We start from the raw sequence: 27,229 nt of genomic DNA, 5'->3' as shown, positions 1-27,229 counted from the left end.
ATCTTTCCCTCACACTATCTAGTCTGTTCTCTGTTTCTTTTAATGCCCAATCCAAGATGGCGCTGGAGTTCCACGCACTTCCCCAGCGCACGCTTTCGTGTGTCAAAACCCAGGCACACCTCTGCCTCCCTGTCACTCAGATTCCCTATTCGGAAGGACCCAGGCAGCATCGAGGTAAGCGCTACCCTCACAGTGTTCCCTATCCCCCCTGCCCCATCTCCCGGCATTATCTGATTCTCCCCTTCCCCTTTCCCACCAGTGCATTGTCACCCTGCCTCCATCCGGTGGTTACTCTCCCTTCGGACCTCAATCATCGTCCTGTCCATTGTACAGGTAACTATTACTTTTCCGCTCCCTTCCCGCATCCAGAGCTTTTTCCCTCCCCTCCCTCTCCCGGAGAATTCCTGAACTATGGTTAACTCTTTCACTCTTATTCTCTAGGTCTTATTAAGCCTCCCTCGAGCTTAAATACAAATTTCTTCATCTCATTCTCCCCGTAATCCTTCCTCCAAGACCACAAGTCCACACCGGATTCAATTGGTGAGCGCGTAACTATTCAGAGCTCTTCGGTCACCAGCCCTCACAGACACGCCGCACTTCTCCCCCCTCGCCGGTTATTGAACTGGTTGGTTGTTTTACTTAGACCCGACATCGTAATCACTCCGCCTAGACTCTGCACTTCCGTCGACCCCACAATTGAATTTTAATAACGATTTACGTGTATAGGTTGAAGCACAATTTGCGGTCACTCTAGTCTTTCGCTTTAATTATTTTCACGCTATGAGCCAAGCCATTTACGTCATCGCACGCTGCTCCGCCACGCTCCACCACTCTGGACACGCCATTATCATCTGTATTTTTAAAAAACATTTTTTAAATCTAGCGCTACCCGCGCTTTGTATTAGCATGAAATAGATCGCTACACGTCGCGGTTCCCCCACACTTTTCGCACGGTAGTAGTTGACTAAAAAACCATCAGACGCTGTGCACCCGCATGCAATTGATAGTGTAATCACAACTGTGTCTTCAATACGCCATTGAGCAATTTTTTCACCACCTGACGGTTGTTTTACTTCTAGCAAGGAAACACGCACCTCGATTACGCTTGAGTCTCGATTACCAGTTGCATGCTTCCCTTCCAGCATGCGCACTTCTATTCTTTAACCTTCCCCTCCTTTATATCATTCTTCTTTCTTTACTTCCACAGGCAATTTCTTATGCTCAGGCCAGAAATATAATTTGTCCTGAAGATGATCCTAGTATTTCACAACAGGATCGAAACGTCGTCGACCTAAGCAAACAACGTGCACATTACTCCATTGTGTTAAAAGAGTGCATCTGTTGTTTTACAAAAGCTTCCAACACTGGATAATGTACATAAGCTCTGTCCTTCTTGCCTGAAATGCCTCTCTGTTTATTTGTATGTAATTGATTTGTATGTGTTGTCAGTTCTCCCTGGTGGATACAGGACTGTGTCCCACAAAAAGTATGTTCTTTTATTTGTGAATATTGCATTGAAGAATTAAAATGGGTTTGTCCAGCTGGACATTCCCCCAATATAGTATCGATTCTGGACTATATTTATCCCTCCAATACCCTTACTGTTCTAAGGACCAATGTTTCTTTAAAATACTATTACCCAAGGTCCTTGATTACCTTTTTGGGTTCCCTTGTTTTTTCCAAATATGTTAAGCGCAATCGCTAGATTGCAAGGGTTCGGATACCTATCCCCTTATTAACAAGTGGGTCTCTTCCTCCTGTTCCCCCCTTCTTCACCTCTCTTCCCTAAACCCGGTTGTACATTTGTGTTATGTCTGATCACACGCCCCTATATTCTGATGAATATATCAAAAAAATCTGCGAGGGTCCCTCTTTATTCACTGACTCTGCAGATTCTCCCTCTCATGCCAATATTTCCTTAGCTGAACAACTTGATAAGTGTAAAAAGAAACAAGTACGCCTTCAACTCATGACCCGCATGCTCACTGAATACTTAAAAGCAGAAACGATTCCCACTGGACTTCAAGTACGCAATATCCCAGGAATATTCACTGATAATCCTAAATACATTAACAGCTTTAGTTACATTGGTACTACCTGCTCGCGACATTGGTTGGTGCTAGGCATCGACACTGCTACAGAAGCCCTCAAAAAACTTGCAGAAGAAATTCTAGAGATAGAAAAACAGATAAAGGAATCTTGCCCACTTGCTGACAGTAAAAAGCTACTGGAACAAATACAAAAAACTGTTGATGATTTCCAAAGAATAGAGCAAAATAAAAAATCTGTAAAGGTCCGCAAAGACATTCGAACATATAATATCGAACGTACCTACCCATACCTACAAAAAGACTTTTACTCCCAAAGGGCTTACTCTAACCCCCAATACAACAGACCTTGGGGCCGCTTTAACAGACGCAACAATATAGTGGGTTTTTCAGATACATCTGCCGAGTCTTCGGATAATTCAGACACAGGTGAAGGAGCCAGCACTTCCACCGGCCCTCCCGGTCCCAACTACCCAGGCCAAAACAGTAATTTTTTAGGCAGAGGCCACAACGAGCCACCAAAACGTGGTCGTGTCAAACAACACCAAAGATGGTACAACCCCCCGGGCGAACGTCAAACTCGCCAAAAGTTTTACCAATGGTAACTATTGACAAACAGCAAACCATACCTATTTTCAATCTATCACAACATGTACTGACAGACCCTGAACTATCCCTACTAAGCAAGGGTTTATCTTTTGTCCCCACTACACACCCCAACTTCCTCGAACTCCATACAGAACTACTGAGATTTTTTAGACGCATACGTCTACATGCATTCTTTCTTCTGAATCCATCTCCTCCTCAGATCAACCACACTCCCTTCAGACCCCCTTCCAATTTTTCACCATCATCCAGTATGGTCCCCAGTGAGCTGGCTACTTTTGAAAAACTAGTCCTTGGTGATCTATCATCCCTAGAAACCAAAAAACGCTTCATCCCCTACAATATTACCCTACAAGAGAAGAAAGCCATTACATCCCTAAAAGAGAACAACTCTTTAGTCATCAAATCAGCAGATAAAGGCGGCGGGATTGTCCTCCAAGAAAAGGACATGTATAAGGAAGAAATTCAACGCCAACTATCAAATACAGACCATTACTGTAGATTACCGACTAATCCCACAAAAGAACTACAGACACTCATTTCACAAATTACCACTGAAGCCAAAAGCGAAGGATTTCTTAGTCAGAAAGAATTCCTCTTCCTTAATGTTAAATCCCCCCGGACCCCGGTCATATACACCCTTCCCAAAGTCCATAAGAACCAGACCAACCCACCTGGACGCCCCATAGTTTCTGGCTGTGGCTCGATTCTGGAGCCCTTGGGCCAATACATTGACCATTTTATTAAGGAATTCGTCCCTGTAACACAATGTTATATCAGAGATAGCATGGCCATGATCAATCTCATTGAACATCACCCCTTTACTCCCGATCTCAATCTCCTTTGCACCATGGATGTAGAATCACTCTACACCAATATTCCACAAATCCCGGCACTTCTCGTTATTCGCGACATTCTAGATTCCAGACCCCGTCCCCATTTTGTCCCTACCATCTTTATCGTTCAATTGTTAGAACTTTGTCTGACCCGCAACTTCTTCAGCTTCGAAAATGAATTTTTTCAGCAAGTAAAAGGTACATCGATGGGGGCAGTTTTCGCCCCCAATCTGGCCATTCTGTATATGGATTACCTCGAAGTCAACACAATCCTTTCCAACTCCAACCCATTTTTTCCAGCCATTATCTTGTGGCGTCGATACATAGATGACATTTTCCTGATCTGGAATCAAGATGAATCCACACTATCCCAATTTGCCCATTGGCTGAACAACAATTGCTCTGGTCTCACTTTCACCAACACGTATCACAGGTCTCATATCCCTTTTCTAGACCTTACCATATACCATTCCAATGGGGAACTGCTGACCAGACTGTACAGGAAAAGCACCGAAAGGAACACGCTACTTCGATATGAAAGTCATCACCCTAGAGCCCTTAGAGACTCTCTCCCATACTCTCAATTTTTGCGTATTAGACGCAACTGCTTTTCAAAGGAAGACTATTTCCTAGAAGCGTCCACCCTTAACGACAAACTGAGAGCCCGTGGTTACCCCAAACGACTCGTGCGCAATGCCCAGAAACGAGCGTGGTACTGCCCAAGGGAAGCCCTCCTTTCACCAAAAATGAAAACTAATACCAACCGATTAGTGTGCGTTACCACCTTCTGTCCTGTCTCAAATCCCATTCGAAAATCGATTTTACAACACTGGCCAGTGCTCAATGCGGGTATCCTATCACTGGAACGCCCTCTTTTTGCCATCCGAAAAAACCGTAATCTCAAGAATCACCTTGTAAGAGCCGCACTCCCCCCTCCCCGACCACTGTCAACCTTGGATGAACTGTGGGGCCGTGAGCCCTTGATTGGCCATGCTAAATGTGGAAACTGTAATGTATGTAGTACAACCATTGAAGGGAAGAATTTTGTATTTAACAATGTCCCTATCAAGCTGAATTATTTTTCCAATTGCAATACTAGCAATGTGATTTACCTAATATATTGTCCCTGCAACAAAATCTATATTGGCCAGACTACTCAGAAGGTAAAATTGCGCATTGGCCAGCACAAGAGCAGAGTCCGGTGCCAGACTCCAAATGCGCCCCTAGTCGAACATTTCAAAGAAATGGGACATAAAGAACATGAATTCAAATGGACAGTGATCAAAACAATCAAGCAGCCACCAAGAGGTGGAGACATTACGAAAATCCCGAACAAAGAGGAGTTAAAAATGATCATCCGTACCAACAGTATTAAGGATGGTCTCAATCGGATTGAAGACTGGACTAATCTCATTTAATCACAGCTAACTCCAGTATCAGTGACTTCTCTGATTATACCTACAGTTGTTACTGTTTTATCCATCCAAAATCTTAGCTCACACTGTAACTCCTGGCTTTATCATGAACTATAACCAATTACGACTGCACCACTCCATTGCACAAGATTTATTACAATCCTAGATATTGTTGAGTATTGCATTGCCCTCTAACCTCCGTTTCTGTTTCCAACTTTGAAATGGTATTGCCTATTTTATTTTTATTTTCATTGCATTTGAATAATTAAGCGGCTCCTCTACTGACTGGTTTTACATAATTAATAATTTTTATGTACTTTCTCTTCTCAGTGCACTAGTCATTGATGTTCAGTTTACACAAAATTGTCGTGCCACACTGAATACTGCTCCTTTTCCAACTTTTCTATTCTTTCATGTTTACGACGATCTTTCCCTCACACTATCTAGTCTGTTCTCTGTTTCTTTTAATGCCCAATCCAAGATGGCGCTGGAGTTCCACGCACTTCCCCAGCGCACGCTTTCGTGTGTCAAAACCCAGGCACACCTCTGCCTCCCTGTCACTCAGATTCCCTATTCGGAAGGACCCAGGCAGCATCGAGGTAAGCGCTACCCTCACAGTGTTCCCTATCCCCCCTGCCCCATCTCCCGGCATTATCTGATTCTCCCCTTCCCCTTTCCCACCAGTGCATTGTCACCCTGCCTCCATCCGGTGGTTACTCTCCCTTCGGACCTCAATCATCGTCCTGTCCATTGTACAGGTAACTATTACTTTTCCGCTCCCTTCCCGCATCCAAAGCTTTTTCCCTCCCCTCCCTCTCCCGGGGAATTCCTGAACTATGGTTAACTCTTTCACTCTTATTCTCTAGGTCTTATTAAGCCTCCCTCGAGCTTAAATACAAATTTCTTCATCTCATTCTCCCCGTAATCCTTCCTCCAAGACCACAAGTCCACACCGGATTCAATTGGTGAGCGCGTAACTATTCAGAGCTCTTCGGTCACCAGCCCTCACAGGCATGCCGCACTTCTCCCCCCTCGCCGGTTATTGAACTGGTTGGTTGTTTTACTTAGACCCGACATCGTAATCACTCCGCCTAGACTCTGCACTTCCGTCGACCCCACAATTGAATTTTAATAACGATTTACGTGTATAGGTTGAAGCACAATTTGCGGTCACTCTAGTCTTTCGCTTTAATTATTTTCACGCTATGAGCCAAGCCATTTACGTCATCGCACGCTGCTCCGCCACGCTCCACCACTCTGGACACGCCATTATCATCTGTATTTTTTTTTTAAAAATTTAAAATCTAGCGCTACCCGCGCTTTGTATTAGCATGAAATAGATCGCTACACGTCGCGGTTCCCCCACACTTTTCGCACGGTAGTAGTTGACTAAAAAACCATCGGACGCTGTGCACCCGCATGCAATTGATAGTGTAATCACAACTGTGTCTTCAATCCGCCATTGAGCAATTTTTTCACCACCTGACGGTTGTTTTACTTCTAGCAAGGAAACACACACCTCGATTACGCTTGAGTCTCGATTACCAGTTGCATGCTTCCCTTCCAGCATGCGCAGTTCTATTCTTTAACCTTCCCCTCCTTTATATCATTCTTCTTTCTTTACTTCCACAGGCAATTTCTTATGCTCAGGCCAGAAATATAATTTGTCCTGAAGATGATCCTAGTATTTCACAACAGGATCGAAACGTCGTCGACCTAAGCAAACAACGTGCACATTACTCCATTGTGTTAAAAGAGTGCATCTGTTGTTTTACAAAAGCTTCCAACACTGGATAATGTACATAAGCTATGTCCTTCTTGCCTGAAATGCCTCTCTGTTTATTTGTATGTAATTGATTTGTATGTGTTGTCAGTTCTCCCTGGTGGATACAGGACTGTGTCCCACAAAAAGTATGTTCTTTTATTTGTGAATATTGCATTGAAGAATTAAAAAGGGTTTGTCCGGCTGGACATTCCCCCAATATAGTATCGATTCTGGACTATATTTATCCCTCCAATACCCTTACTGTTCTAAGGACCAATGTTTCTTTAAAATACTATTACCCAAGGTCCTTGATTACCTTTTTGGGTTCCCTTGTTTTTTCCAAAAGTAATATCTGGCATGAGGCAGAAGTGTGCCTGTGTAAAACAAAGGTGCTGCAGAATGAGCAGTCAATCAAATATGAAGGAAATAAACCAATCAAACGAAAGACAGCCTCTCCCATAACTGATGATTTGCGGTCAAATTAGTGCTGGAATGTAAGTGTTGATTTGTGCTTAACCCTGGGACCATTACAGGATCATCACCTCTGTAATGTAGAGATTGTAGAACACATACTGCTGGACTACCCACAGCTCATTTCCCCTAGATAAGGACTTCTGTTGGTTAATTGAGGGCTTTCACTCCATTATGAAAGCAGATGCACCTGCTCTTTGGACTGCCAGCGGAATGGCTTTGAGCTGTTCCAAAGTAATAGAGTTTTTGCGTGTTTTGAGAAACTTGTGCAGTCATTTTTATCTTGGACTATATAATACATATTTTAGCCTTTTCTGATTTTTTAAAATACATATTTTTATTACATTTTCCAAAACAAACCAAAATACCAAACCATACAATACAATACTTGCTGGCGGGAATAACGTAGAGGAAAAAAGGAATACTGTTAAAAGAAAGGAGGTACAATCAGTGAAAACAACTGTGACACCATGCCAATCAGAAGCGAGGCAGCACAAAAGGGAGAGCCTGCAGGCTCCTGGGAACACGATTCTTGCGTTACAGCAGCAGTGCATTGCTACCTCTCCCTCCAAATAAACCAGCTGGGCACACCCCCACGATCCCCAAACCCACAACAGGAGAAATGATCAAAGCAAGAAGGCAGAGAGACCCAGAAGATTCTAAGGGGAGCCTCCCAGGGTCGGGCCCATCACTCAAGCCCCCAGGACTGGAGAGGACCCACCGGAAGGAGATCCGCCTAAAATCACAAGGCCCCATGGTCCACACTTGGACACGCCAACAAGATAGTATCTCATGCTTTAAAATCGGCACCATCCTCACCCCTAAGCCTCCTCCCTGTAAATCGCTTCCCTTTCACAGTGCACCCATTTCGCCAATTCTTGCCACCATCGGTATACATTATATTTGATTGTTTGAGTATAAAGACAACTGACGTACAGATGTGCAGATCACTTTGCATATCCACTTTTGCTTTCACATGAGAGATTTCCAACTCATAGTCAGAAACGATAAAAGCCAGATCTAAAAATCTATCAGTAGCTTTCTTAGCCGCTGTTCGTGTGGAGACTTAACAAGCCTAGTTGGGGATTAATGGGCAAGTCCCCATCTGTGGCTCCCTGAACCACTTGGAGGACTGTCGTCCAGTAAAGCAGGAAAAGCGGGCAGGACAAGACCATGTGGAAAAAATCTGCATCCACAGTGGCACACATGGGGCACTCCGAGGTCGCAGCTGGGAACATGGCATGTATGTGCCTGCCGGGGGATCAAATAGGACAGATGAAGATAAAAGAATTGAATACGTTTGAAGAGGGCCTTTCTAGACACTTTAGAATCAAACTGTAGAACCCTCTACCAGGATGAATCAGTGATAGTCACTCCCAGGTTCTCCTCCCAACGCTACCGGAGGGCCGTGAGAGCTGGCCGCACCCCTTCCAGCAAAGCCCTATAAAGCAATGTGACTGCTTTCGTCCGCCCCGTAAGAAGGAAAAGATGGCATAAACACTCATGCTCCAGGGGTTCCATAACACCAGAGCCCCACCACTCACGTATTTTGCAAATCAGGGCACCATGAAGTAAGAAATGGCTCACCAGGAGATCATACGATTCCCGGATGTCTGACAAAAGACACAATTCATCCCTCAAAAAGATCACCCAGAGCATCAATCCTAGCCGCCTGCCACACATGGAGTCCCGACCACCCTCCAGGCGTCCCCAGCGTCGGATGACCAAAAGAGGAAATTCTCAGACATACGGCGTTGGCATCTGGGTCTGCGCAAGTCCAGACAAAGCGCGCAGTCCTAACCAGGATGTTTGATGTCCCTACCATGGAAGGAGACGTCAGCTTCAGCAAGATACCAAATAGAAATTCTTTGGATAGAGAGCCACGCTCACTAGTTCCCACACCATCCCACATGAAAGACCACCAGATGGCAATCCACTTGAGTAGCGCTGCCAAATAATATAGCCCCAGATCGGGTGCTGCAAGGTCCCCCTGCCACAGGCAGACATAGTCTCTAAACGGTCACACAGCATCGTGAAGTGCCCCAGTATAGTGACAGTAACAAACCGTCCAACACCCAAAAGGTTTTTCGAGGCAGCTCCAGAAGGAAAGCTGCAAACAAATATAGGAGGTGGAGCAGTATAAATATCTTCAAAACAGCCACCTGGCCACTCACTGATAAAGAGAATGTAGTCCAGAAGGAAATTGAGCATTGCAACCCAGCAATCGCCCGCCCAAATTTCCCCTCATACAACAAGTCCGGGGAGAGGTATATGGCCACACCTAGGTATCGAATGGTATGTCACTCCCATTGCAACGTTGGAGCCATGGGTAAAGGATCGTGCTCAGGCACATCACCCATCAAGAGATAAACACATGATTTATCCCAATTGACCTCCAGTTCCGAGTGAACACCGAATGCCAACAGCGCCACCACCCCCTCCCTGAGGTCAGTATCCCTCCCCCTCAGATATTAAAACATATCATTTGCGTACAGAGAGAGGTATGTGCACTCAGATGCAAGGTATAAGTCTTGATAATAAAGGCCTCAGTGGACCGTGCAAGCAAATGGCACCCTGGTGAGTGCCCATTTCCACTGCAAAGGCCTCCGAGATCACGATACCAGTGTGGATCCTAGATATGGTTTTGGGGTAGAGAAATGTCATCAAAGGGTAAGCCCAAGGCCATGCCAAACAGGGTAGCATAGAGAAAGTCCCAGTGGAGCGAGTCGAGTGGCTTCCTAATATTCACCAAAATGACCAGTGCCTCCGGTGGCAGCTGCTCTCGACGATTTAATGCCAGGAACAATTGTCAAATGTCATGCATAGTGCTACGTGTGGGTATAAAGTCAGTCTGGTCAGGATGGACTGGAGCAGGTGTCTCCAAACAGTCGATCGTGAGCCACCAGTGGCTCCCAGACAACTTCAGAGTAGCTCACAGCCTTGGGTTAATATTTAAATAAGCACAGGTCATATTTTCCTTTTAAAGTTAAGGTAAGACTGTGTTTGTTTTACATTACTAGAGATAGCAGAGCGTGATAATGATCGGTGCGCAGTCCGATATTTCACCCAGGCTGGGGCTGGGGCACAGAGGTGAACAACAAACGTAGTGAGGTATTCAAATTATAAATAAAATTCATTGTAATCTCAATATCGGAGCTGTGACCAAAATGATGTTTCTGAATGCCTTTAAATGGGAGAAAATTAAAATGAGGTTACCTTAATATTTAAGTTAACTCTTCATATGAATTTTCCCCCATTTCAAAGTTTTGCAATTACAACCAGCAGCCTCTTGCTCCCAGTGGCCAGTAGACACTGTGCCATAAGTATAACTGAAAAATACAGCCATTTTTTAAATGAGAGAAATTAAAAGTGCAGAAAAATGTCCTACATTATTAATATTTTAGCAGAATTTTTTCTGCACTTTATATTACTCCCATTAAAAAAAATTATTGTATGTTTGTGTTATACTTGTAACAATGCCATTATGACAACAGGTATGACCTGTACTGCATGGACATAACATACAGGCTCTCAGTCACCCATGCAAATACATCCCTTTTATAGGCACACATGTTCATACATTCCCAAAGACAACAATCTCACTGACACATGGCAGCCCTGTCAAAGCGCCCCAGTCAAAGTATTTTGTTCAAACCATAGTATCGGGCTCTATGGACATTAGGCATAAAGTCAATGAAGCTAGGAAGAGGCTCCTGTGCTGGCACCCTGTGTGCATGCTCCAATGCATAGAATCTAGAGAGGCTCTCTGGAGCCACAACACCCAGTTCTCTAGGTAAGCCAACAGCGAGTCCCTCTCAGTATGCTCTGGAAGCCCCACAATGTGGGCGTTATTACGATGAGCCCGCCCCTCCTGATTATCCAAGCGTGCAGCCAGGCATCGGGACTGTACCTCAAGAGCCGTGATGCGATGGTACGCTGACTGAACAACTGGTACCAGGGTCTGCACTGTGGTCTCCAAGGTAGCGACCCTCTCTGAGGCCTTCCGTAAATCCTCTCAAATAAGGCACAGCTTTACGGAAAGGTAGTCAATCTTGCCATCCAAACATTGGCTGAAAGACTCAATGGTGGCTAAAGATTTGTCAAACTTGTTATCCATGTACGCCACATCTCCAGAGCCAGCGCCCTTCTTGATGCCCTGCTGCGGGGCACTCACAGCTGCATCATCCTTAGGCTTTGAGTGCACCCCATGATGGCACCAAAAAGGGTTCCAGGGAACGTCAGAATCCGGCCCACCAGACATCCCAAATACTCTCCCATTGGCACAAGGGGAGGCGCACTAACAAGGGACATGGGCCTCTGTGTCAGGTGCAGAAGATGTTATGTCAATAACGTCAGGCCACTTGGCCAAGAGCTAGATAGTGAGGAGGGCGGCCTGCAACAGTCCATGTCATTCCTTCACATCCAGTCAGTCCTCAGAAGAACAGGGAGGGAAGACCCCCAGGCCACAGAAAGAACACAGAAGCAACTGCAGAAATTTCCTTCCCCTCGATATGGCAGCTTGGGGGCCTAAGCGCCCCAAACCCAACTCAACTCCGTTTCCTGAGAGGGAGTGGGGGCACCAACAGCACGCTGGTATTCAAGGGCTCTTCAGGCAGTGTCTCAGAGACCCATCGGCCCACAGACCCCTGAAGAACGAGGGCAACGATGGGGGCACCAGCCCTGTGAGGCTCAACGCCACAGCAGTGGGCAAGTATTAGTGCGGCCACCGCAAACAAAGCATGCCGCCATTTAAAAAAACCTTCAGTTCCGGAGTCGCGAAGTTGCAGCGGCTGGCAGCTCTGGTTCTGCACTCTCGGCTACATCCTAGCTCTTCCCCGGGGTCCCAGACACCACTGAAAGCCTCCCCATTGGAAAGCGGAGAAAACAGCTGTTAGTCATGGCCAAAGGATTCAAATGCGGCGAGGAGCTCCGCTGTCCACATCCTCGAAGCATGGCGGCTGGCTCTGCCCCCTTATTTTAGCCTTCTCTGATAACATTAATTATATCCAGGCCATATTTACAAGGGGTGTTGCATCGCTCTTGCTCCATGCAACGTGGTGGATGCACGACGCAAGCCCAAAATGAGATTTATAAAGCCAATTAAGGCCTCCTTGAGTTACCCTGAGTGGCTTCATAAGTCTGGAGTAAGGCAAGGCAGCGCAAATCGTTGCACTGCGTTACTCTGCACCACGGAAGCGTTCCATGGCTGTTGAGTGGGTGTTCTAATGCTACATCCATGGTTTTTGACACATTCCCAGATTTACCAAAAGTGGTAGACTTGAGAATTGTCCAAAATGCTACACCTACCCAGGTGAGGCATAACGGAGAGAAATATCTTTATTTCTCCTTGCTACTTCCTCTTCTACATGTGCTGCGATCTGCAGCATACAGAGAAAAAAAACATGTCTCAGGAATGTTTTTGTGCAGGAAGGTCCCCTTAAAGTGGGGTGGAATGGTGAGCAAAAGAACAATAGATTTCACCCAGATCTCTTGACTGGGGTGAATGTATGACTTATTCAGCATTCTTTCCATCATTTGCTTGTGTATCACTTTTTGCCCTAAGTGGGATGGGTATGCCCAGACGTGGGTCCCCTGCTCACTGTGCCACTGGATTCAAGCTAGCCTGGCTGATGAGGGGTAATACTCCAAAACCGGTCCATGGATGCTTGTTTCTGGTCCAGGGAGGTCCTGGCTTGGCAGTTCGGGCTGGACTCTTCCCATAAGGAGCAGAGTCAAGACTGATTTGCATATGGCTGGGTCTAAACTGGAGTGGCATGGTGAGCAAAAAAAACGATGGATTTAACCCAGATCTCTTGACTGGGGTGAATGTATGATTTATTCAGCATTCCGTTCTTCATTTGTTTGTGTATCACTTTTTGCCCTAAGTGGGATGGGTATGCCCTGACATGGGTCCCTTGCTCTCTGTACCACCAGATTCAAGCTAGCCTGGCTGATGAGGGGTAATACCCCGAAACCAGTCCCAGGATGCTTGTTTCCAGTCCAGGGAGGACCTGGCTTGCTTGGCAGTTCGGGCTGGACTGTTCCCATAAGGAACAGGGTCAAGGCTGATTTGCATATGGCTGGGTCTAAACTGGGGTGACATGGTGAGTAAAAGAACAATGGATTTAACCCAGATCTCTTGACTGGGGTGAATGTATGATTTATTCAGCATTCCGTCCATCATTTGTTTGCATATCACTTTTCGCCTTAAGTGGGATCGGTATGCCCAGATGTGGGTCTCTTGCTCACTCTGCCACCGGATTCAAGCTAGCCTGGCTGATGAAGGGTAATACCCCGAAGCCGGTCCCAGGATGCTTGTTTCCGGTTCAGGGAGGACCTGGCTTGGCAGTTCGGGCTGGACTGTTCCCATAAGGAACAGTGTCAAGTCTGATTTGCACATGGCTGGGTGTAAACTGGAGTTGCATGGTGAGCAAAAGAATGATGGATTGAACCCAGATCTCCTGAGTGGGGTGAATGCATGATCTATGCAGCATTCCATCCATCATTTGTTTGCGTATCAGGATATCGTTCATGACAGCTGTTCGGCGACACTCCCAATGGCAACCACACAACAAAGAGAAAGGAACAAAAAGGTGAGTGGAGGAAAGGCAACTAAATATCACAAGTCTATAAATATCTTGAAATTCTTCACTGGGGACTCTTGTTAGCCAATGACCAGATAATTCAGATAGGGTGGTTCTCAATGTGGTAGAAAGTATTGGGATGCAGGTGCGAGGGGCAGCAAACACTATCAGCCCTCAAGGGAGTTTAAATCAAGACTGAGAGCTCATAAACCATAACTTCATTAGTTTGAAACACGTACAGAATAGAAGCAGCCATCTTTTCTTGACCTATTTCTGTAATATAATGTGCATGTTGCAGTGATATTTGTAATTGTTGTACCTCATTTGTTGGTAATCTGTTGTACAGTGTTGGGTGAATCTGTATAAAATCAATTAATTTTCCAGTATGCGCTACGTTTGGCTGTTAAGTACAAATTGTCTTTTTTTGTATGATAGCACTGCAAGCACACCTGTCACATTGCAGAACAGTTTTCAATTTACTGATTATGAAATATGTACAATGCTTACTTTGGGAATCATGTTTATAAAATACCCATCCAAAAATACATTTCTTGAATCTGCTGCCTCTTTCTGCATGTGCTTATTCCAACACCACCATGCCAGAGTAAATCTATAGGGCTATGCAGCATTGATTTAGGACCAATGAAAACTCTGATATAATCAAAAGTAAAAAAAAAAAAAACATATAACAATATACACTATTTTGTGTCATCTACTTTTCAGCCAGCAGCAGCAATTTCACTTACAAATTCAGACTGGTAAAGTGAAGGATTAGATATGGTATAAAGGAATAACCTACCCCCTGCTCTATATTATAAGCACAATGCAATTCACGGAGGAGTTCTGTGTCTACATAGAAGAATAAGGCCAAAGGCAGAGTTCCTTTATATAGTCATGGAACTCCAAAGTGACTTGCAATTAGGGGCGTAGCTTCGGGGGGGGCGGGGGGGTTGGGGTGTTACACCCCCGTAATAAATGCATTTTCTGGTACATACTTGGGTACAGGGGCTTTCACTCGAGTATGGTGAGGTGTCTGTCGGATTTCATCGCGACTTTTAACATACACACAGACAAAAACACACACTCTCTCCCTTTCTTGGTTTTGAAAGTCTTCAAAAATGCTTTTTTTTTTACAAAATATTGCGATTTCTCTCATTTAGTACTTCTACCAATCCACATTCATCTGCCTTTTCACTGTCCCTTAAGCCCCTTCTCGCGCGTCCTGTTTGTGGTATGATGTATTTTAACATTATATTGTTGGAAAATATGAAGATTCCCCCCACCCAATCTTACTGCCCAGGCTACGCCCTTGCTTGCATTATCTTAATACTTTACAGCAAGGAGTACTTTAGTCCTTATAATACATGGCAACACCATCACTCTGCACACAAAATTCTTAAATCATTGGTGTGTTGCTCTTTCATGTGAAAGAGATAGGATGTTTGTAAACATGAAGAAAACATTTCGAATCTTTTGTGCAAAATTGAACATACCTAAAAGCAGTTAGATATTGGTTGCAAAAAGATTACAGAATCAGTTTAATACAAGTCAGATTTAAAAAAATGATGCTGCTCAGAATGTGTGAAAACATGCAGAGAGATTTTATATTTCCTATAGTTACCTAAAGCCTTGAAAATAAACATGTTGTCATAAATATCTAATTTGGGCTTATCACTGTTCATCTAGAAAAATAGCAGAAAAAAGAAAGGCATGTTTCTTTTTTGTTTTTGGAAATGCAGCTTTAATTATGCTCTGTGACCTCCTTTCCCCTTGACTGCCGGTTCTGGCATCAGGCATTGTGACATCAGAACTCAACTGTAAAAAGGTTATTGCAGTTGGACGGCTATGTCATTTCTTTTCTTTCCTAGGTGTGTCACAAGTCACCTGCAATAAGGAAATTAGCGACGGGGTGATACAAAACCTTTTTGTACAGCCTCATTCCATTGCTCGTACACTGTATGAGCCATATTACCACTCAAGTTCTGTGTTAGAAATCTTGTGGGCTGGACATAAATGTTAGTTTAAATACAAATGGCTACCCCTAGTGTGTGCATAGGGTGCCTTTTCTTAAAATGCCTAAGCATTGAGCTCTCGGCTCACAACCAAAAAACACTTTACCATTGTGCTGATGTGTCCAATGACTACAAGCTTGCTTTAACTGGTAATGCTCATGTTAGATCTGGAATCCTTGGCGTGGTTTCCCTGGACCTTTTGCCTTCTGACCTCCTGTTTTGCTGTTTTAATTGTTGCTGGCTTTAGGATTTTGGGCACTTTACCTCTGCTAACCAGTGCTAAAGTGCATATGCTCTGTACTTAAAACATGGTAGCACTGGCTTATCCACAATTGGAATATTTAATTTACTTATAAGTCCCTAGTAAAGTGCACTATACGTGCCCAGGGCGTGTAAATTAAATGCTACTCGTGGGCTTTGTTCGCCCTAGTTGGCAGGGTATGCCCAGATGTAGGTCCCTTGCTCACTTTGCCACTGGATTCAAGCTAGCCTGGCTGATGAGGGGTGTTACCCCAAACTGGTGCCAGGATGCTTGTTTCTGGTCCAGGGAAGATCTGGCCTGGCAGTTCGGGCTGGACTCTTCCCATGATTGACAAGGTCAAGACTGATTTGCATGTGGCTGGGTCTAAACTCGGGTGGCGAAGTGAGCTAAAGAATAATGATGGATTCAACCCAGATCTGTGACTGGGGGTGACTGTCTGAAATGTGTCAGCGCTCCGTCCATCGCCTCCTTATGTTTGCACTTGTGGGCCTGCAGCACTGATTTTGCCACTCACTCAGAATCCCCTTAAACATGTCCCAGGCCTGCTACTGCAGTTTGAAACTACCATTTCAACCTGGCAAGTTAACCTACATGTCAGGCCCAAACCCTCAATTTTATTACATATAAGCCACCCATAAGGTAGGGTCTACGCAGCCCTATGGGCAGGGTGCAGTGTATCTAAAAGGTAGTACATGTACTTTTAAGTTTTACATGTTCTGGTAGTGAAAAACTGCTACATTCGTTTTTCACTACTGCAAGGCTTATCTTTTCCATAGGATAACATTGGGGTGCCTTAAAACATCTTTTAAGTGTAATTTCCAATTGGAAGAAGATTGAGATTTGGAGTTTGGTGTCTCTGGACTCACAATTTAAAATTACAACTTATGGCGAAGTCGGATTTTAAATTTCAAGTCTGAAAATACCACTTTTAGAAAGTTGGCATTTTCTTACTTAAATCATTCTATGCCTCTACCTATCTCTGAATAGACGTCTGGGTTGGATGACAGCTAGGCTGTGTGCATTCCCTCTAGACAGTCACACACAAAGGGAGTTGGGGTGTGACATTTGCATTCTGATGGCCCATTACTAGGCTGATGGGTCTTCCTGAGGTAGATTGGGAGGGAGGACCTGACACTTGCACCTGAATAGGGATGTGCCTGTCCCTGAATAGGGCTGTGCCTGTCCCAACACAAAGAGCTACATATCCCCCTGTAGTGAGTCTGGAGCCAGGGCAGGAAAGGCAGGGAACTTGAGATCTTCAAATGCCTCTATGAAGTCTCCCTCACATCAAAGGCACAACTGGGTATAAGTACTGGACCCCTGACTCCACCAGATCAGAACTTTGCTGGTACCAGGGACATTCTGCCAGGAAGACGGGCTGTTGTGCTGTAGGAGGGATTGCCACGCTGTTAACTGCTTTGCTGTGTTGGCCTGCTGATTGCTGTGTTGCAGGAGGGACTGCCACTTTGCTTCCTGCTTTGCTTGGTTGGCCTACTGCCTGCTGCTTCTTGCCTGGGAGCGAGAAGGACTGGACCTGCTCTCTACATCCTTGCAACCAGATTCTCTAAGGGCTTGCTGACTCCTCCTGTTCTTGAAGTCTCACGGCCACTCAAAAGAACCAATACACCAATTGCCTAATATCCAGAAGTCCCACACAGAATGTGATTAGGCTGGTGATCCTTGTCTCAATTATGTTTTTCCACTTGTGGTGGACTCCTTTTTATGTTAGCCTACGGAGCTAGAAGCACTGCAATGGGGACAAATGGCTTTGACTGTTTTTGCCTCCTCAGGGCATATAAAACATATTTTATAATGTCCCTGCTTTTTATAACAAGGATCCCTACCCTACCTAAAAGGTAGTTTAAGACTTTGGAAGTACTTTAAATTCCAAAGTCGAATTTGGACACAGTTTTACTTTAGAACCAGCCTGCAAGGCAGGGGTGGCTTTAACATGACACCAGACACCACAGCAGTGCACACTTTAGTGTATTAAGTCCACTGGGGTCTCTAAACATGCATGCCATACCATATGCAAGGGACTTAAAGGTAGGTTGTCTGAACCTATTGTAATTACACCAATTACCATATAATTGGTGTATAGAGCACTGGTTCTGGGGCTGGTTAGCAGAACCCAGGGCACATTCAGAGGCAGTAACCACCAGTATCAGCCAATAAATGTGGGTGATCAGGGCAAAAAGGATGACTTTCCTACAGTCCCCTCAAAAGTTGTTAAAAGATGTCTTGGAAGTTGTCTTCCACCAGAGAAGAGCTTGGTGAATAGATCAGTGAGCATGCCCCACCCGGAAGGTGAGAATTGCTGATAAATATATAGCCTATCCTTTGTGCAGGACATAAAATGCAGGAGCTGAAGCCCTCAAAGGGAACATGGGTAGAGCAATTGGAAAATGGAGCTGTAAACTCACTGTAGAGCAGCACAGACCACTACAGCTTGACGGGGGGGACAGAACACTTGGGTCCCAATGTAGGAAAGGGTAGTAAAATATAATCCTACAAGTACATTGCAATATGTTTGCTCTGTAAGTATCATCCCCACTGGTCACTTTGTCAGAGGAATTACCTGAACTTGCAGAGAATCCTCTTGTAAAAGATGTACTTAATGCTTTCTAAACTAGACTATTAAGGCCTAATTTCGAGTTTGCCCTGTGGTATTTTGCTGTCTTTTGTGACCGATTGTTGTCTTTCTACCAACCTGTCTTATATATTGTTAACCAGCTAAGTGATGAACGTTTGTCCACCAAGAGGCATAATTAGGCATCCAAACAACCAATCGGGAAACAAAACCTTCAGCAAAACTTCCGCCAGAGGTGGTGAAACGTTTCCCAACGAATGTGGGCACTGGAAATGTACTCTAAACTAGGTGCACATTGTCAGTGCAAACATATCTAGTCTCCCTAACATGCTGAGGGTTCTAGTATGGTTCCCCAGACCCCAGAATGATTGAGACACTGTACTTACCTTAATGTTAAAGTTCACTATACTTTCCACGCCAGTCAGAATTACCAAGAGTAATTACTCGTGGTTTAGATTATTTCAAGTATTTCTATCCAACACTTTTTTGCTGTTTAACCATGCACACTAAGGATCCGACTCTGGTCTGGCGATTTCCAAGGTAACCCCAATTTTTCTTGTTAAAACCCAAAATGCAAATCTACTGCGGCATCTTGGATTTACCAACGCCAGCTGTGCTGATGGTTCTGTGCGTGGGAATACAGCAGTGGTATTTGTGAGTTACTCAGTACAAGGATCTCATTTGTCTTGACAGGACAGTGTCAAAGTACAATAAAGAAGTAATGTGTTTGCAGAATCCCAGGCAGGGACAGTAGTGTAGAACTGGTGATGAACTTAAGCTTTGAATTAAATCTGTGTAGAGCACTCATCTGTTGACAGGGGTTGCACAAAACATCCCAAGGGCCCTTCCGCCACGCGGCTACCAGAGAGCAGGTCTGCTCCCAGTGCACAGTACCAGTGATAAGCTATGACGGTCCACACATTTTACCACAAAAGCAGGTGAGTTGCCCAATAAATAGTTAAGCAAGAAAGCTTTGGAAAAGACAAACTACCCATCACACATCACATGTCCATGACAGGGTTTTGAGAAGTAGGGTACCTTGACATCCTGGAGGTAAACTTTCATCATGCTCACTTTCTCTGACTCAGGGGTCAGCTCTATCCTGGTGATGCTTGCAAATTCCGCCAGCGTTGTCATGATGTTGAGTTTGTTGTTAACAATCTGACTGATTCCGTACTTGGCTCCAACCAACAAGCTGACATGTGACTCCCGGTCCTGTAACTGTTTAAGACACAAACAATGATGAAATAGCAACAAAAAGGTGATGCATTATTTATAAAATGCCTGCGAATGGGGGCATTCATTGAATAGACTTTGATTAGTTTTCTGTTGGGACTCGTTTATATGAGAATTTGTATTAAAGAAACAGCGTAATTCTTTACTTTCATGCAAGCATTTGACACCCAATCCCATATACAAGAAATATGAGTGCAATCCCTTATTAGTCTCACCTCACAACCCGTTGATCCATAGGACCCGCAGTAATGCCATTATGTAGATATGCGTTTATCTGGACACATTCTGTTGACACAGAGCGCACTGAAGTTGGAGTCCGACATCATACTAATACATTTAGCGAATTCAATCAGATGTAAACATCAGTATTTAATGTGATGTGTGTTGGAACCTAGGTAGTTTGTGTGTAGATATGTTATGGTGTTATGTTATCTTTTGTTATGGTGTATTACGTTCTACTGTTATGTCATGTTCTTAGCATCTGCATAGAGCACTTCTGTATGACATCATCACACGTTTAGGGTCTGGGCAAACTTTCCGGGTGGTGCTAGAATCTATCACTGAAAGGGGTCGTGGTGGCCCAATGTCATCGAGTAAGGTGAAAAAAGACTGCCTTGCAGAGATGTTTTAAGGCATGGGCAAAGTGGGCTCTGGTCCAGGGCCTCAGCCTTTTAGGGAGCCCCCTGATAGAGCCAGCTCTGTTTTGTCTTGCCCCAATGACCTTGCATATTTCTTCAACATATTATTTTTACTACCATTTTCCTTTAATTTATTTTCAATGTGTGTGATATGTGGGATTCTATTCCAGACATTTTGCAGAGAAATGTTATGTTGATGTTTTGAGCAACATCCATAAAAAGTTTCTTTTAGAAAAAAACCGTCCCGCTCAAAGGAAAAATGGAAGGGTGTTGCTGATATTATTTGCAATAATATTAGTGTGCCTCTGCTGTGTTACATTTTAAAGTGTAGAAAAAGACAATGGTTCTTAATGGCCTAAAAAGGTCCAGTTTTAGAAAAACCTTGGAAAAGGTAGGGGTTTAATAAAGGTTTTTCAAAACATGATTTTGAGTAAGGAGAGCGATAGTTAATATAGAGAAGGGACAATAAGGTCACGGTATGACAGATATTTATTATACACAAAAATGAATTTCAAGTGCTCACATATTCAGTGACAAAAAGCGTGATATGAGGGTGAGGGTGAACTTTAAAAAACATCGCATTGACAACAAACGTTGAACCACTTTCTACTATGGCTTAATATGAGGGGTTCATGTTGTAAGCGGTCGACGACGTTTCGAACTCAGTTATTTGAGTTCATCTTCAGGACAATTGTGAGCATTTAGAATCTAGAAAGCAAGAATGCAAGGTAGGTATAAGAAAACCATAATCAAGTCCCTAAGGGTAGCATCACATTCAATTATAATTAATTCATAGTGCTCTCTAAAGAGTGATGCAGCATATACAAATGAGATAGTGTAGTCAATAAATCACTTATACATATATCACAGTATTCATTGCTAAAAATTAAATTAAATAAACCTTAATGTAGTGCCTTATTATTAAAAGGAGCAGTAGGAATATAGTCATAATGAACCACAAGTAACCTAATTGATCTGAAAACCATCTGGACCATGGGGTTCACGTGCAACAGGTATTAACAATTGGTGGCACTTACTGTCTATGTAGACAAGAAATGAAAGGTCCGAGATAGGAGCGAGGTTTTTGTAACTGATCAAAAGACCTGCCGGATGCAGTTAATTGCAAATTAGAGGGGCCTTTGTCAGAGCGGTAGGCCTAGAAGGAATTAATTAAAAGTGAAGGATTTAGGAGCGAGACAAAACCGGCAAAAAGAGTAAAAATGACGGGAGGGCCTGCGAATGCGGACTTACTTGAACAGCGCGCTGTAATCACTGGGCCGGAAAATGATGATGTTCATGTGCCCGGGAATTTAAGTAATCTGCAAGAAGAAGGGGGTTTATTTAAACAAGGCCACTAAAATGCCGGAGTGGCTCAGGAAAAGGAGGGAGAGAGGAATTCCCCAGTATTAACTTACTAGTTAGCCGGTAAAGATGCACTGAATGCGAGCCACGGGGCGGGATTGATCGAGAACTGCTCTGGTGCTGCTTCGCGCTGGGACTGACACCAGGGGCCGGGTGAGCGCGTCATATGTACACATGAGTCAAGGGGCGTTGCATCTACGTTGCATGTTTGATAGGTGGAAAATAGACGTGCAGTCATGCACGTGTGAGAGCCGGGCAGCAATTAACCAGGTGGGAGTGCTCTGCGCGCACAGCTGTAAAGAAGTGGACATGACAAGCGTGTGGAGGGCAATTAGCCGGTCTGAACGCGCGTGTAAAACCACTTTACAGAAAAAAGCAGTTGTTAAGTCAAAACACAGAACAAAACAACAGAATTAATCAGTGAGTGTAAAAATAAGGCAGATTACAGTGAAGGAATGGTACGTTAGAAGGCAGCTGAGTAATGTGATTGTGGATCATCACATGTGGGAGAATTAACAAGGTTTAAACAGTGAGTGATTACAGCATTGCCAAAAGGTTAAACTTGTACATGACAACCAATGTTCTGTTACCAGCATCTTAACCTTATGAAACAATAAACGTTGCAGGAGGCCAAAAATGGCTGCGGACAATGAGCTTGAATTTGATGGAGGAGGCATAACAGAGTATACCAGCACGGTTTCATTTTATAGAATGGTGTTATATGCGTCCAGGGTGTTCAACCCTTGTTCAATGGTACGACATTTGAAAATCCATTTACATTCCAGGCGGTTAAGGATTTGCTGTTGATTACCTCCTCTGTGATTTGGATGTAAGCTTTCAATCACTTGCCATGTAAAGTCATTTTCTGAGTGTCCTTTAGCCATGAAATGTTCCACTAGTGGTGCAGTTTGTATTTTGCAGCGGATCCTGCTTCTGTGTTGCGAGATTCTTGTTTTGATTTTCTGCGTGGTTTGTCCGATATAAAGTAATTTACAAGGACACTCAATACAGTAGATCACATTTTGTGAGTTACAATTAGAAAAAAACTGTAATGTGTGTTTTGTACCATTAAATTCAAACAGCTTAGTATTGACAGTAGAGTCACAAGACATGCAATTATTACATTTATAGTGGCCTTGAAGAGGAGGGAGGCCAAGAAAAGAATGTAAAGTATTGTCCTTCTTTGTAGGTTTTTGGGCCCTGACTAAATGGTCCTTAATGTTACGGCCTCTTTTGAAAGCAAATAACGGGGTCCCTGTTTGAAGCTCCAGTGGGCCTAATACTGACCAATGTTTTTTTATCATTTTGGTGAGTTTATTACTGACTGGGCAGAAGGTGGTCACACAAGTGATCTTAGAAAGGGGTGCTTTTTCTTTGGGTTGTAGTAGAAATTCGCGATGTGAGTACCAAGCTCGTTTCATCGAGCGTTTAACTAACCGTCTTGGATAGCCTCTGTCAGTGAGCTTTTTGCATAGGATTTCAGCCTCTAAAAAGAAATCCTCTTTAAATTTACAATTCCTTCGGATTCTGAGGAATTGTCCGTAAGGTAAACCGTCTCTTAAGGCTCTGGGGTGAGCACTGTTGTACTGTAGGAGGGTGTTCCGCTCTGTGGGTTTTCTGAATAAGGTAGTGTAGAGTTCACCATTAGAGCTCTTAATGGTGACATCTAGGTAATCAATTCTGGTGTTATCAAAGTTGTAGGTAAACTTAAGATCAGTTTGGATGTTGTTAAGCCAAGAACAGAATGATCGGAGTTCGATGTCAGTGCCTGACCAAATCATAAAGACATCGTCTATGTACCTACGCCAGACCCGGATTTTTTGGAGAAAAGGGTCAGCCCTGTTGAGAATGATGTTAGTCTCAATATCATCAACAAAAAGAATGGCAAAATTAGGAGCAAAAACGGCCCCCATAGAAGTACCCCTGCACTGTCTGTAGAACTGATCTTGGAACACAAAATAATTCTTGGTGAGGGCTATGTCAAGCAGTGAAATTATGAAATCGGTGGGGACCTGATGTGGAGCAGGGCGCAGGTCGAGATGTTTTCTGATCACCTCTATGCCTTTGTCTTGAGGGATGTTAGTGTATAGTGACTCAATGTCAAGAGTGACAAGGAGTTCTGTTTGGGGGTCGAAGGGTTGAGATTCAATGAGATTGATCAGATGTGTAGTATCCTTCACGTATGTAGTGGTGTCTTGTACCATATTTTTTATGAAGAAGTCAATATATCTTCCTAGAGGCTCTAGTATAGAACCACAGCCAGAGAGGATGGGTCTACCAGGTGGTGTTTCCAAATTTTTGTGGATTTTAGGAAGGGTATATAGGACCGGTGTCCGAGGGTTTTTGTTGTTGAGGAAGATAAATTCTTGTTTACTAATGTAGCCTTCTTCTAGACCCTTTTTAGTAATAGTGAGAATCAGGTCACTAATATCTTGGATGGGATTGCGCATAAGGCGCTCATAATGAGAAATGTTATTGAGTTGGCGATGGATTTCGTTGTCATAGGCGGTTTTATCCTGTAGGACAATACCACCACCCTTGTCGCAGGGTTTTATAACCACATCATCCAGATTTTTGAGGGTATTGAGACTGTGCCTTTCTTCTAAACTTACATTGAAAGGAGTAAATCTATAGTTAGATTTGATTTCATTAAAGTCTTTTAATACAAGATGTTCAAAAGTAATGACTTCCGGGGGCATAGAGCCACTTGGTGGATTAAAAGTAGACTTGGGACGTAGTCCTGTGATGTCAGTATTGAAGATGGTCTCTTTGTTCTGAAAGAACACATTGAGTCGTACCTTTCTGAAAAACTGAAGAAGTTCAGTGTGGATGTCAAACCAGTTAGGTTTTTCTGTGATGACAAATGACAATCCTCTACTAAGTAGAGCGATATCAGAAGAAGCTAGTTGATGCTTGGATAGGTTGAAAATGGGCATTTGATCCGTATGAGGGTTGGTAGGGCCAGAAGGGGGACGGAGAACTGGTACTGATAGCCCCATTGGTAAAATTACCTGCGTGTCTGACGTTCCCCTATGAGGGTTGGTAGGGCCAGAAGGGGGACGGAGATCTAGTACTGGTAGCCCCATTGGTAAAATTTCCTGCGTGTTTGACGTTCCCCTGGAGGGAAGTTGTATCTGGGCCTCCCTCTGCCTCTGCCTCTGGTTCTGTCCCCTGTGAAGGGTTGGCCTCTCCCTAAAAAATTGGGAGTGTGTGTAGAGGTGCTGGGGCCTTCGCCCGGGTCAGAGTTGTCAGATTCTAGAGAGGAGTCAGAGAAGGTAACCGGTTGCCTGTTTCTAAATCTACCCCAAGTACCTGTCGGGTATCTTTGTTGTTCTTGGGTATTTTGTGTGAAAAAAATTTCCTTGAGATAGGGGTAGGTGTGTTCTTTGTTATAATTTCTTATGTCCTTTGTCACCTTGGTGGATTTTTTGTGGTGTTCGAAATTTTGAAAATCAATAATCGTGCGTTCTAATTTTTCTAGAGCTGATTTGGCATCTGCTAGGCTATCTAACTCTAGGATTGCTTTTTCAAGTTCACGAATCTCTATTAGTTCTTTCCTACTATGTTCCAGTGCAGTGTCAATGCCTAGCACCATCCAATGACGGGAGCAAGTTGTACCAATGTGGGCGAATCCGTTCTTAAATTTAGGGTCTTGTAGGAAGATCGCAGGTATATTACGCACTTGTAGGCCTACCGGGATGATGTCAGCTTTCAGATATTCAGTAAGCATGCGCGCGTGCAATTCCGTGCGTATATGTTTCTTTTTAAGTCTTTCTAAGTTTGTGAGTTTTTCACTTGCCACATTAGATGATGTATTGTTGGCAGGTATAGGTGTATGGAAGAGGGACGGCCCACTGATCAGTCTAGCAATATATTCCTCGGTGTATGTTGGAATAATAGGTGTAGACATACTATATGTGTGAGTATCCTCTCAGAGAAGAAAGTTATGATAGGACTATGTATTGATAAATGTACATAGATCTATGCTGAGAATTCTAGCTTTTTTAATTTTCTGTAACTTAATATAACCACTCAGCGAGTGTTACATTTTAAAGACACATCACTATCCCTAAATATAAGATGTAAACACGTTTAGAATTTAGAACAATGTGCCTGTGCAATGTCAGTGACATAGCCAAAGAGGGCATGAAAGAGGTGAAATTGGACCATAAATCCAATCTGCTACCAACAGGGGCCCCCAAAATATGTTTGGCCCAGGGCCCCTAAAATCCTTAAGATGTCCCTGCTGCCTTGTTCTATATATTGCTTTGAATTGGTTTATAATGGTTTAAAGGGAAGAGTGAAGAACATGCATCTAAACATGCGCAGGATCGCTGTGGTGTATAGGGAGCACAGGCAGATGTGCCAGAGTACTTTGCTGCTTATGTCTTCCCAAGTGAACGAATGATCCTCTTTCGCCTTGTGTGGAGATTTAGAGCTGATGGGTGGAATTGTTTGTAAATTATACAACGCCTTGGTCGTGCTAGATGTGTGTGAGTATGGCATGGTTTTATAGCATGTTATGTTGGCTTTGTGAAATCTGGTTGTTTCAATTACGGGGTGTGCTGCTGTGGAAGCAACACTGGGCCCGCTATCTGGTTTGATGCTGGCATTGTTAGTGTGGCGTATTGTCTGCTTAACATTTCTAATTGGCTTTGTGAGGTATGGTTGTGTGAGAAGAGTAAAATGCTGGTGAGGTCTAGTGCTTTACCATCTACATCACCTTAGTACCTGTGTGCGCATGAAAGTGCAAGGAGTTTGGGTGGGTGAAATTAAAATTTTGTTTTTGAGAAATACATGTAGGGCCATTTGTAGTACGTACAGCAGTACTACAGTAGTACTACTTGGTTACCACAAAATGCAATTCACCAATTTATGAATGGAAATCTACACCTCCACCTCTTCTAGCTTTTCTTTGGGGAGATCCACACACATGTAAGTTTGCTACTTAGTAGCAAATGTGGAAGGGACCAGGGGGAGTGGCTGGAAGAGGGGCATACTTATTACTAATAGGGAGGAGTTTAGCATCCGCTACTGAGGGGTTTAATGGTGGTTAGTGAGGGATTTAGGGGGGTACGTGCTCCCAACCACAAAAGAGTAGGTTCCTGCCTGTTCACAAACTGTACTTCAACTTCTATAGTTACTACGGCCAAAAAGGACCCAAAACAATAGTAAATGTACTTCCGGTTAGAGCTGGAGTAAGTAAAGCACCACACTTAGCCAACCACTGGTACGGCAACACCTTCTCATAGAAAGTAATTGAGGTAAGGACTCTCCCCATAGGAAATAAGGTTACGTCAAAGATTTCTTTTTACACTAGTTAAAAATATAAATATACTAACAGATTTATAATTTAAAAAATATATATTTATATATTTTTTTTAAATGTTAACCTTTTTAGAAT

At 43.7% G+C, this 27,229-nt stretch overlaps 1 protein-coding gene across 1 annotated transcript in view; it reads right to left on the bottom strand.

Moving 5' to 3' along the window:
- Window positions 1-27,229, bottom strand: part of FRMPD1 (FERM and PDZ domain containing 1) — a 923,611-nt gene that overhangs the window by 141,821 nt on the left and 754,561 nt on the right. The window contains exon 13 of the mRNA XM_085636581.1: window positions 19,628-19,810. Within this exon, the coding sequence (XP_085492707.1) occupies window positions 19,628-19,810 (183 nt within the window). The remainder of the gene's footprint in view (window positions 1-19,627; window positions 19,811-27,229) is intronic.

The sequence above is a fragment of the Triturus cristatus genome, chromosome 2_1 (assembly GCF_964204655.1).
Source record: "Triturus cristatus chromosome 2_1, aTriCri1.1, whole genome shotgun sequence".
Classification (NCBI taxonomy): domain Eukaryota; kingdom Metazoa; phylum Chordata; class Amphibia; order Caudata; family Salamandridae; genus Triturus; species Triturus cristatus.
The sequence above is the reverse complement of the archived record's forward strand: the minus strand, read 5'-3'. Positions and strand labels throughout refer to the sequence as shown.